Genomic DNA, 13,259 nt, shown 5'->3' with positions numbered 1-13,259 from the left:
CCTCTAACTCTGTGCACCCTTTATGTCACAAGCAACCAGCTTGATTCGTTTCTGACATCTTTTATTCATGTTCTAGTAGCTTTTCTTCACACTGCAAGCTGTGAGGTGATGACATTTCAACAGAGGGGGAAATCTGATATCTACCAATAATATCTTGCAAATGAGACATTTGATTTCCATTGTGTTCATCTGTGTTCTTGTTTACACTGCAAATCTCTCTTGGTTGTTGTTCTGTGGCTCAGGAATCAAGTAATTGAATTGTATTCTTAATTAGAGGGCACTAATTACAGTATGTCACGCTTGCAGCCTAGGCAATCAATGCTGGAGACCACATGCGATCCATATTTCTTAAATAGAACGACTGTTTTTAGGTAAACAACAGTTAGATACACAATTTCCTGTTGCCCTGAAGACTATTCGAGCAATGGTTTCGATGTTTTAACAGTTTTCAGGAGATAAAAAGTCTTTGTGTTTGTTTTTATGCAGCGATTGGCTGAGGATTTGAGAGTTGCTTGTCAATCTTACAGGTGTACTGCACACATTTATGAATGTTTAGAGAAGTAAAGAGAATGCAATATTTTATGAGAAGTATTGTGTAACATTTTTAGAAATCCATAGCAGAGAGTAGCAGAGACTATACACTCTCTGAAAAAAATGGTACAATGTTGTACCAAAAAAGGTACAAACCCTTGTCGCTGGGGCAGTAACTTTTTAAGGGACAGAATTGTACCTTAAGAAAAAAAAACTAATTTGTACCATTGAAGTTTGTTCCTTTAAGGACATGATTTGTATCATGGCAAACTGAAATATACTTTTGGTTTTTAAAACCTGCAGATAAAATATCGTTCCTTCATCAAAGGTACAAATCTGATCCATGAACTTACCACTACAGTGACAAGACACTTTGTACCTTAATAGTGTCAAATAGGCTTACCAAACATTTATTTAAAATGCCCTAAATGTTTAGTTTACAAAACCTGTAGTTTTATGTTTTACCAGTTGTTTTGCATTATAGAACTTATGCTATAAAGGAAGATCCATGTTTTAACATGGAAATTATTCATAAAATCACTTTGCCTTTACAGTAATAATTATTTTCATAGGTATTGTAATGAAGGAGTTGTCCAACACCTATGTACCTTTTTTATGAGAACAATTGTGTACCTTTATTTCAATTGTTCTATAAAAGGTACAGAACAGTATCATAAGAGGTCTTTTCTGTACCATATAAGCTACAAAAAAGGTAAGGAACATTGTTTGTACCACCGTGTACCGTTTTTTCTGAGAGTGTACCATGGTTCAAAAAAGGGAAGAAGATGGCAAGAACTGGTAAATGTTAAATATAATCTTAATCAAGTTTAACAAATATACCAAGGTATGCAAAGCCCTCAATGCATGACTGGTTTATTGACATGAACAAAACAATTGTTTCAAGTCTGGTTCTTGCTCATCCTTCTCTGCTGTTACTCTTAAAGTGGAAGTGAAGCAGTCAGTCAAGTTTACATTATTTTGTAAAACGATTTCCACTTGAATCTTGTTTGACATATCTTTTTTTATTAATGTATCCATTCTGGAAAAAATGGCATGCTTTTCTATAGATTTTTAAAGCAACGTTTTAAAATATCCACATATCTGATATCACAGGGTTGGTTCCATTCTCTGGGTTGAACAGATACAGTGGAAGTAATGGACTGACCATAGAGTCTGGCAAGCCAAATTTAACCTGATGTGTGCAATCACTGATGCGGTTCTTTGCACACCAAATAAATACAACAAAACACACTAACAGCGATGTGGACTCACAGCAAGAAGGTTGCTGGTTCGAGCCTCGGCTGGGTCATTTGGCATTTCTGTGTAGAGTTTGCATGTTCTCCTTGTGTTGGTGTGGGTTTCCTCCGGGTTCTCCGGTTTCCCCCACAAGTACAAAGACATGTGCTATAGGTGAATTGGGTAAGCTAAATTGACCGTACTGCATGTGTGTAAATGAGAGTGATGGGTGTTTCCCAGTGATGGGTTGCAGCTGGAAGGGCATCTGCTGCGAACATATGCTGGATAAGTTGCCGTTTTGTTCTGCTGAATGAATGAATGAATGAATGAATGAATGAGCTATCTGGTCAGTTTGCTCGGTAGCTCACTTTATACCATCTTGTACTTGTGATGCAAAACACTACTTCCCTAAACCCAAACAGTAGGGTTTTCAAAAGCAAGTGTGAGAGAAATATGCACTGCGACTGCATAGTTTTACCTTATTTTTTCATTTATGTTATCTCTTTAGGGGAAATGTGCTACAGGTTTGGTTCGCTGGTCTGGATAATGATCTGGATGTCTACAAGAAGGTATCTTAAGTAACATTTCAGATTCACAAATAGAAATAAAATCGTAGAAAGCACCCTCAATCATCATTTGCAACAAAACATACTCAGAACAATGTATTTTATTCATTCTTTTTCTTTTTGGCTTAGTCCCTTTATTAATCAGGGGTTGCCACAGCGGAATGAACCACCAACTTATCCAGTATATGTTTCATGCAGCGGATGCCTTTCCAGCTGCAACCCATCACTGGGAAACATCCATATACTCTCATTCACACACATACACTATGACCAATTCAGCTTACCCAATTCACCTATACCACATGTCTTTGGACTTGTGTGGGAAACCGGAGCACTCGGAGGAAACCCACGCAAACAAGGGGAGAACATGGAAACTCCACACAGTAATGCCGACTGACCCAACCGATGCTCGAACCAGCGATCTTGCTGTGAAGGAACAGCGCTACCCACTGCACCACCACAGTGTATTTTATGTTTCGCAAAAATGTTGGCTGAACCTCATGTTTTCTACCAATCTGGGCTGGATGTTATAAATGGTCATCAGTCACTACTAGCCATCCTGATTGCCATTTGTACGTGCCAGTTTTACACTTTTGAGGTCAAGTGATTGGTTGGATTGGATGACAGCTGGAATACAGGCAAAAAAGGACAGAACTTCAGGGTCTGGTCAGAATGTTGTCTGCTTAATAAAATATAAGTGAATTAAGTTATTGAAAGAATTAAATTAAGTTGATGTTACATGTCATATTACTAGTGGGAAAACAGCAATGCTGTTCACTTCCAGTCAGAACCATTATTCTTTTTCTCTCTTACTCTCTGACTTCAGACTTCAATCTTTCTCTCTCGTTTTCTTCTTTCTGGAAGCAGATGGAAACACAGATGTAGTATTTCAGCGCTTCCCACACATACATTACTTGGGCGGGCCGCCCAGGTATATTAACGGCCGCCCAAGTAAATGTAGTGACACTTTTTTTTACTATTATTAACATCCTTTTACACTTTTTGTATCTGTTCAATATAACAAACATCCACGATGGATTAAGTAGTAGAAAATGTTCTCGTTTAATAATTTCATTCTGTGCCTGCGAGACCTGTCAACAATCGTGCAGACAGATTCACATGCTCCTCAGACCCGCAGAGATGTGCATTTTTAGGACTCGGTTCGGGTTTCTAAATCTCCTAAAATACCTGGAATTCAACTTTTGCTTTCGCTTTCTAAAGCTCCTATGCATTGCTCTTTTATTAAAGACTACTTTCTGCCTGGTTTCACAGCTGACAGTGCACACACAGCTGTGATACTGAGAGAAAAAGTAAATAATAGATTACTTAATCTAAATGACTCAGAAAAACTATACACTCTCAGAAATAAAGGTACAGCAGCTGTCACTGGGGCAGTACCCTTTCAAAAGGCACATATTTGTACCAGAAGGGTCCACAATGGTACCTCAAAGGTACGTTTTAGCTATACATTTGGGCTCTAATATGTACCTTTGAGGTACTACTGTGGACTCTTTGGGTACAAATATGTATCTTTTGAAAAGGTACTGCCCCAGTGACAGCTCCTGTACCTTTATTTCTGAGAGTGTATACTCGGAGAGGACAAAATGACATCTAAACTGGCTGCAAAACATATGTACATCATTAGTAATGGTTAATCAACGCATTTGCCTTATTTAGAAAATCTACTTGTTTTCTATTCCCTTTTCTGTCCTTTATTTCTCATTTGCTGATTATTTATTCATTTGAGGATGTTGATATATTACATAGGCTATTTATATACATGTCTAAAATGCTTTGGTATTCAAGTTTGCTTTGAACTTGAAAGAGAGAGAAGAGAGATGATTTTACCTGTCAGTGGGTGCACATGGCTCCTGAATAGCATAAAAGTATTTCTTTTTTTACTTCAGTCTTTTTTTAACAGTATTTTTTACTTTAACCCATTGAACAGAAACATAATAATAACATGTCAAATTAAATACGATTATTAGTAAAAATTTAATTTTGTTTTGTGTTTTGTCGCATACAGTCAACTATTTATGTGATGTGGGTAAATGGTGTGTTTCAATACGGCTACCACCACAAGTATATTTCAAACCTGCTGGAAGCACTGCATTTGCACCATCACAATTGACATCCTAATTTGTTTTCGGTTTTATTGAGATTTTGGTTGTTGTTGCTGCCGATGATTTTTTTTTATCAAACATCGTTAATGGTGAATAGTTGACAATTAAGTTAAATGAGAAATAGGAATGAAAAGATTGGACTGTTATGAACAAACAGAGTGTTTTGACACGAGGAGTAATGACATGTCATTATGACCCTGTCCCAGATCTACATTTATACGCCTTCTGTTACCTTTCGTTTATATTCATGTTTTCCTGGAAGACAGCCCAATGTGTGACTTAAAGTCAGAATGACGTCAGCAAAGATGTACGCATCCAAAGATATATCTTCAGTATGATGAATGACATCATCCCACAATGGGTCACTCAGAATATGATTTGAACTATTTTTACCTTTAGAAATGCAGGTTGACACGTAGTGATGACTAGCGAGAGACACAATCATACAGTGTGATTTTGTCCTTGACTACAGTGTGCTGGAACAGATTATTGAGAGAACTGCCTGAAAGTCAGATCACTGCTTTTTATTCTTTTGCTATGCTTTTGGGGAGTCAAAAAGGGGCTTCATTTTGACTAGAAATAAACCTTCAGGTATAAGGACAAAGCAGGACTGTATTAACAGTATGTCCATTGGTCACTTGTGTTGTAGGTGCTGGACTTTGAGCGTGAGAATGAGTATATACTTGTGCTGAGCGCTCAGAACCCTGTCGCTCTGGTGCGGGGCAGATACGGTCCTGCATCTACAGCCACTGTAACCATTTTCATTGATGACATCAATGAAGGTCCTGTTTTGTCTCAAAGCCACTATGAGGTCACTGTCAGAGAAGGGGAGGAGCCAGGACGGGTTATTGCCACTATCAGAGGCTATGACCCTGACTCTCATCCAATCAGGTAAGGTATTTAATTATTTGAATCGCTAGTAAATATGCAGTAGCCACCAAACACAGTTAAAATAGTGTTTGTACATTATGTTTACCATTCGGCAAGAGTTTGATTGACAGATGATCTGATCAGTCATAATGCTGATGTAAAGTGCTCCCCATTGCTATCTGCCATTTTTTTGGAAAAAAATGACAAAAGCATCCCCTTTGTAAAACCACCATCCCCCCTTATCATCCCCTTTAGATTAACAACAGTGTGTGTAATGCAAAACTTATCATGCAAATTAAATGTTAAAAGTCTCCATTTATGGTATTAAACAACGACGATTGACCAATCAGAACTCGGGATTGTAATAAGGCGACACGCACAAGCGCAATACAGTGTGTCATTTCACGTGATTGTCAAAATGTCTAAGAGAGCAATTCTTTAAAAAGAAGAGAACATATTTAGTTGTTTAATATTATGTATGCTGTACCTGCTGTTTCAGAACAGTTTAGACGGCTTGACGTGAGTGTAACATAAGCTGTTCTATATTTACTGTAAAACAGTTAACAAGGCTTGCTAACATTAGCGACCCAAGTTTCACCATTAATATCTAAGTTACAGCAGATTGTAGGTTCCCTGCTTTTAAAATGAACTGCTATTATTATCCCTAAAATCAGAACGCAAATGATGTGATGCATTTTTAGAATCACTGTTGTGCAAATGTTACTTCGTTTTCTCAAAGATGCTTCCAAACAGCTCAGCTGCTGTGCATCTCCGTACCATGTTTTGTTTATGAATGAATCTTGAGCTTTGCTTTGAGATTATTAATTCAGTCGTCCATTCAGAAAGACATTTGTGAATGAATCTGCTGTTCGAACAACTCAAATAAATGAATCATTCAGTGACAGAGACTTGACTTCTTGTGGTTTTAACCTTCCGGCGGTTTCAGTTTCAAATCTCATTACATTTTTATACTTAATTTCATTGCATTCATGCCACCTCCTACGCCTTGTTAAACAGTCAATTTATAAATAACCAGTAAATTTGTCTAAATGCTAACTTAAATTTTTTTCTTTGCCATCTTTGTTGTGTCGAGAGGAATTTTGTTGATTTAATCTGATTGTAAGATATTCTTTCTGATATTATGTCAGTTTATATAAAAAAGCTGATGTAGTTTGGCTACGTAAGGTAAACAAAGTGTTGTAAATATGAAGGTACATTTATTTTTAGTCAATCAAGCAGTTTCTGGTAGTCAAATACTAACATTGTCAATGAATTGTCCACTTTAATTTCATGATTTTCTTAAAAATGACACACTTCAGATTGTTAATGGTTGGTGTTTATTTAAAAAAGCATTTTCTCAAACTAATAATGTATTTAGATCTATTTACGTAGTTATCATTGTGTGTAGCTACAGGACACCACCCAACTCCCCACCCCTCCTTGAAATTTTTTTACAACCACTAGGGATAGGCATATAAAAAATTCACATATACTTTTGTCATTAAAATCTATAAAGATGGCAGAAAGTACACCATTTGTTTTCTTTATTTTACAAAAGCACGTTTTTTTTTTTTTTGGTCAATATACAGTACACAAAAAGTAGACCTTTTACAACTTCAAATGATGTCTTACTGTTGTCTGTACAACACAAATTGTATTTTGATTTTAAGTCGATCACACTAAAGATGTCATCTACAGTATAGACAGTTGTTTTTAACCTATAAAGATCTACTTATGTCACTCATTGTTGATATGCGAGAAATCACCGTTTTTTTTTTTTGTTGAAGTTCAGCCTTTTGTTGGCTTTTTTTGTTGAAGTTCAGTTTTGCCTTGAGATTTGTAGGCTATAACTTTGATCTTTATTCTGTTTACTTCATTTCAAGTCACTTTTACATCCTGAATGTATCATTTTAATGCATATTGCAGACCTTTCTGTTTGATTTTGTCTGAAATAATCTTGTTATATTTTCAGCTATTACTCGTTTTTTTCCCGTTGAGTGCACACATTTACAAAGAACATCAATTGCTTTCCATTTGGCTTCACAATTCATTCGCTTTTAAAGTATTTCAATATTAAAATAGTAACTGTCTATGCAATGTGTTGTATGAACACCAAGAATACTTGCAGTATCCTAATGCAAAACCTGTAGAAAAGTTAGAGAAAATAGATGACAATACATGAGAAGCTTGGATGGAAACTGGTCATTCATTTCACCACACAGGATCAGATAAATCAAGGGTTCTGGAAAGCACACTTTTTTATTGTTTTATTTTATGGACTGAATTTGACAATTACATTTACACCATGATATATATACAGTTGAAGTCAGAATTATTAGCCCCCCTGTTTATTTTTTTACCCAATTTCTGTTTAACGGAGAGAAGATCTTTTCAACACATTTCTAAATATAATAGTTTTAATAACTCATTTCTAATAACTGATTTATTTTATCTGTGCCATGATGACAGTGAATAATATTTTACTAGATTTTTATCAAGACACTTCTATACAGCTTAAAGTGACATTTAAAGGCTTAACTAGGTTAACTAGGTTAACTAGGCAGGTTAAGGTAATTAGGCAAGTTATTGTATAATGATGGTTTGTTCTGTAGACTATCAAAAAAATATATAGCTGAAAGGGGCTAATAATTTTGACCTTAAAATGGCAAAAAAAATTTAAAACTGCTTTTATTTTAGCCGAGATAAAACAAATAAGAAAAAAATATTATCAGATAGTTCTGACTTCAAGTGTGTGTGTGTGTGTGTGTGTGTGCGTGCGTGCGTGCGTGCGTGCGTGCGTGCGTGTGTGTGTGTATATATACAACTCAACATTTAAAAACAAAAATGAAGACACTGAAATACCAAAAAGAAAATATGCAGAAGTAAAAGTGGCATTTAAAGTGGCAAATGTTTCTATGCCAACAAATACTGTCATTATCCAGTATTGTGGCCTGATCAGTTTGTGGATTGGCCACAATGTACAAGCAGGTGCTGTCCTGCCGTTCAGATGCGTCCAGATAATTTTATGAACATGACATGACTGATGACTGATTATGCTTCTTCATCTAAACAGCAGGGGAAGTATTTAATACAGGAAATCAGAGGACTGTCACAAGAAAACTTGATCAAATAGATTCCAGTCAAACCATTTCATGAAACTGTAATAGTAATGCATATTATTACCATTTAAGATAACAACTAACAGTAGTTACTACATGTTTTAATGTTTCTTTTATTAGTATTACTCTGGTTTTCAAGGTCACATGATTCGTCAGAGATCATCCTAATACACAGTTTTAGTGCTTAAGAAACAAACCTTTTATCACTTTTAACCTATTTGCTGCTTTTATCTCTGAACAAACTCTAATGTATTTTATTCAAGATCGTTTGAGTTATAATAATATGTCATATGTCAAGTTTTATGTAAACAGTTGAAGTCAGAATTATTACCCCCCTAAATTATTAGCCCCTCTGTTTACTTTTTTCCCAAAGTTCTGTTTAAATGGAGAGAAGATTTTTTTCAACACATTTCTAAGCATAATAGTTTTAATAACTCATTTCTAATAACTGATTTATTTTATCTTTGTCATGATGACAGTAAATAATATTTGACTAGATATTTTTCAAGACACTTTTATACAGCTTAAAGTGACATTCAAAGACTTAACTAGGTTAATTAGGTTAACCAGGCAGGTTAGAGTAATTAGGCAAGTTATTCTATAACAATGGTTTGTTCTGTAGACTATCAAAAAAAATATATAGCTTAAAGGGGCTAATAATTTAAAATGCTGTTTAAAAATTTTAAAACTGCTTTTATTCTAGCCAAAATAAAACAAATAAGACTTTCTCCAGAAGAAAAAATATTATCAAACGTACTGTGAAAATTTCCTTGCTCTGTTAAACATCATTTGGGAAAATATCTAAAAAAAGAAAAATAATAATAATTATGCGCTAATTAGGCGATAATAATTCTGACTTCAACTTTTCAGGTATTCGCTGAGAGGAGACACAAAGAGGTATTTCTCCATCGGGAAATATTCAGGAGAGCTCAAGACAGTCCAGGCTTTGGACAGAGAGGAGAACCACACCTATACCATGGAGGTGGTGGCAGAAGATGGCCGTAAGACATATTTTTTTCCCTCTCTTCTCTCTCTGGAAGGTTTGTCAATTCATGTTGTTTGTTTGAGAAAACGTGTCCATCAAACCAAAGTTATTATACAGAGCAAGTACAAGAAGAAGATGCTATCAGTGCGAGACATCTGGGAAAATCAACATCCCTCAGCTCTCGCTTTTTCAAAATCAGCAGTGCTGCAGAGACACTTGACATTTCAAGATGCTGTGACAGCCTCTATTCACTATCAAATCTCATTGAAAACTCTGGGCCACATCCACACGCCTTGAGAAAAATCTCAAACATTATAACTGGCATTGAATGAGTCACCAGCTGAGATGCTGTGTGTGTGTGTGTGTGTGTATGTGTGTGTGTGTGTGTGTGTGTGTGTGTGTGTGTGTGTGTGTGTGTGTGTGTGTGTGTGTGTGTGTGTGTAACCTGGTATTTATCACATGGTGGGGACCAACAGTGATACCAGTCTTTTTAGACCTTGTGGGGACATTTTTGTTCCCCATGAAGAAAATGGCTAATAATGTACAGTAATATTTTCAATTACTGTAATCAAAATCAAATATTTTCCAAGTGTTTAACAAACAGAAGATTTTTCAAAGATTTTCAAAACATAATAGTTTTAATAAAGACTTTCTGATAACTATTTTCTTTTGTCTTTGGCATGAAGATATTATTTGGCAAGAGACTAGTATTCAGCTTAAAGTGCAATTTAAAAGCTTAACTAGGTTAATTACTGTATGTTAAGGAGTGTTGTGTTAATTACTGAAAAATAGTAACTAGTTACAGTTACTTGTTACTGCATTCCAAAAGTAACTCAATTACTTTATTAATTACTTACACCAAAAAGTAATGCATTACTGTTAAAAGTCATTTAGGAGTTACATTTCCAAAGAACATGCTCGCGGTAATGCGCTTATAATGTCACTTCAGTGTTGCATGGAGAAAACACTGTTGATCAACTTTACAGTTCTAATTAATTTGCATTCTCACAACTAAAGCACAAGACACACTTGAATAAAGAAGTAATTTTTAAACACTGACTTATTTAAGTCGGACCTGCAGCTCAGAAATGAAAATATCACAAGGTGATAAACCAGCTGAATAATAATTTCAGAAATTTGCTTCAGCGTCATAAAAGTTGTTGTATTTAACCCTTAAACATGTTTCTTCACAGCTTGAGTATGAAAACTAGCAACAAAATACAACAAACACAAAATCTTTATAAAATAAATAAATGAAAGTAATCTAAATTATCATTCAGAATCAATTTGGTGAAACTCAGCACCAAAAAACTGCTATTGTAGACAATTATAAATTTTATGCTTTTTAAACAAAACAAAAACATAACAGCTGCTCAAAACTGAAATCGATGAGCAATTTTCAAACTGACCACAAATTAAAGTAAGATGTGTATATCCAAAGTAAAAAAATATACTCTTGTATAACAGCACTTGTACAACACTTGCACGCATTTAGTCTCTCACAGAAAGATGTGGGCTAGACTGTAGCCAAAATTAATGAACTCACCAGGTAATGGACAAACGCATCATATTGTAACAGTAACGCAGGTAATATACTTGAAAAAGTAACGTGTTTCAGTATTAGTTACTGTTAAAAGTAATGCCCGTGCAGTAACACATTACCAGTAACTCATTATTGCCCAACACTGATGTTTACTAGGTTGTATCTGAATTAGGCAAGTCATTGGGCAACAGTGGTTTGTTTTGTAGCCAATCAAAAAAAAATGCCTTAGGGGGGCTAATTATATTGAACATCAAAATTGGGATTGTAAATTATAAAAAATGTCTGAAAAATATTGTGAATTTTGTTTATTTATTTTGTGTTTTTATTTATTTATTTTGTGTATTTATTTATTTATTCTGTATATATTTATTTATTTATTTATTGTGTGCATATTTACTTGCCTATTTTGTGTGTTAATTAATTAATTAATTAGTTTATTTACTTATTTATTTATTGTGTATTTATTTATTTATTTTGTCTTTTATTTATTTATTTGTTTATGTATTTATTTTCTGTATATTTATTTATTGTGTGTTTATATTTATTTATTTATTTATTTATTGTGTATACATTCATTTATTTACTGTGTGTATTTATTTATTTATTTATTTATTTATTTATTGTGTGTATATATTTACCTACCTATTTAGAGGTAGGGGTGGTTTATAGCCATATAATAACTTTTACTGTAAAAATTACATTACACTTACAGAGAGTCCCCGTAAAGTACCTAAACCAACATGTGTGTGTCTGTATCTATTCCTCCTCATACCTGAAGGCAGGGAGCAGATCAGAGACTTGAGGTATGAAGGTCATTCAGTTCACACTCCCATTACGTTTGCCGTTTTTAGATGAGAAATCAGTCCAGAATGCATAGTCACAAATGTTTATGGGGGAGAACGAAAGCAGAGAGATGAGACGAGAACAAGAGATATGACTCACTATTCCCTGTCTTATGCGTGGTCTTGAGTGTTGAAAGAGGGTCAAAAATGAGAGGGAGGACAGAGAAATGAAGACATTGTAGATGAAATAGAAAAATAATACACATGCTTCGAGATGTTGACCTTCAAGGACTTTATTGCACTCTGGGCTGAGGAAAGATTTATAAAAATAGACAGAGAGGGTTACATAGGCTGAAGGAAATAAATTACTGTCATGGATTGGTCAGGCTCTCACGACCCCCACTCACGAAGATCACCATCACCTGACTTCTAATGAGCACACAGCTGCATCACATTCACGAGCACCAGATAAAAGCACAGCACTCCAGTCGCTCATTGTCCGGGCTCGTCTCGACGAAAGCGGACAACTGAGCGACCACTCAGCGTAGTCATCCTCAGCTAAAACAAACGATTTACTTACCTGTTCTCTTTGTATTCCTCCTAGTCTTCCTGGTCCTCCCGAATCGTCCTGTCTTCCAGTCCTTCCAAGTCTGTGTCATCCTCTGTCAGCTGTATCTGGTGTGTGCTGTCCATCCTCGTGTATTCCTGTTACCCAGCCACGGAGGAAAAGACCCCAACATCATTCCTGATCCTCCTGGCTATCCTTCATGTGCTCCTTGTTGTCATTTAATAAACACCCTAACGTTTCCTTACCTCTGTCTCCTGTCCGCTTCATAACAGAAGCCCGGACCCATAACGACGACAACATGAGCACCCCCGATCACCTTCAAGAGCTGGTGGACCAGTTGAAGCGGATTCTACAGCCACCAGCTCCACTTTCCAACGCACCACCAGCACCGAGCACTTCCGCCTCCACAGTTTCTTCTTCGGCCCTTCCTTCCAGTCCCATGGCCCGACCAGCGCCCTACTCAGGCGGAGCGGGGGAGTGCAATGGTTTTCTGTTACAATGTTCCCTCATATTCGAAATGCAACCTTCTCTATATCCCACAGATAAGTCGAAGATCGCCTACATCGTATCTCTACTCTCTGGACCTGCACTTAAATGGGCTGAGACGATCTGGAACCAAGCCGGGCCGGTCATGAATTCCATCACTACCTTCACGGAGTATTTCAAAGAGGTGTTTGGACGTTCTGATGGGGAAGTAGCCGCTGGAGAGCAGCTGTATCATCTAAAGCAAGGTACTCTATCTACACAGGAATATGCTCTCCGGTTTCGCACTCTAGCAGCTGCAAGTGGATGGAATGAGAGATCGTTGTTGACCACGTACCGGCTCGGCTTGGAACCCACTCTCCGAATCCAACTGGCCACATTAGATGATACAATGGGTCTGGAGAGATTCATCCAACATTCTCTCCGATGTTCCGATCGTCTCCGTTCCTATCA

The 13,259-nt window shown here is 36.2% G+C and overlaps 1 protein-coding gene across 1 annotated transcript in view; it reads left to right on the top strand.

Moving 5' to 3' along the window:
• cdh16 (cadherin 16, KSP-cadherin) overlaps nucleotides 1-13,259 on the top strand; it is a 75,260-nt gene that overhangs the window by 45,377 nt on the left and 16,624 nt on the right. The window contains exons 13-14 of the mRNA XM_056461985.1: nucleotides 5,106-5,347; nucleotides 9,316-9,446. Coding sequence (XP_056317960.1) covers nucleotides 5,106-5,347; nucleotides 9,316-9,446 — 373 coding nt within the window. The remainder of the gene's footprint in view (nucleotides 1-5,105; nucleotides 5,348-9,315; nucleotides 9,447-13,259) is intronic.

Source organism: Danio aesculapii, chromosome 7 (assembly GCF_903798145.1).
Source record: "Danio aesculapii chromosome 7, fDanAes4.1, whole genome shotgun sequence".
NCBI classification, from domain to species: domain Eukaryota; kingdom Metazoa; phylum Chordata; class Actinopteri; order Cypriniformes; family Danionidae; genus Danio; species Danio aesculapii.
Note: the sequence above shows the minus strand (reverse complement) of the source record. Positions and strands in the feature narration are given on the sequence as shown.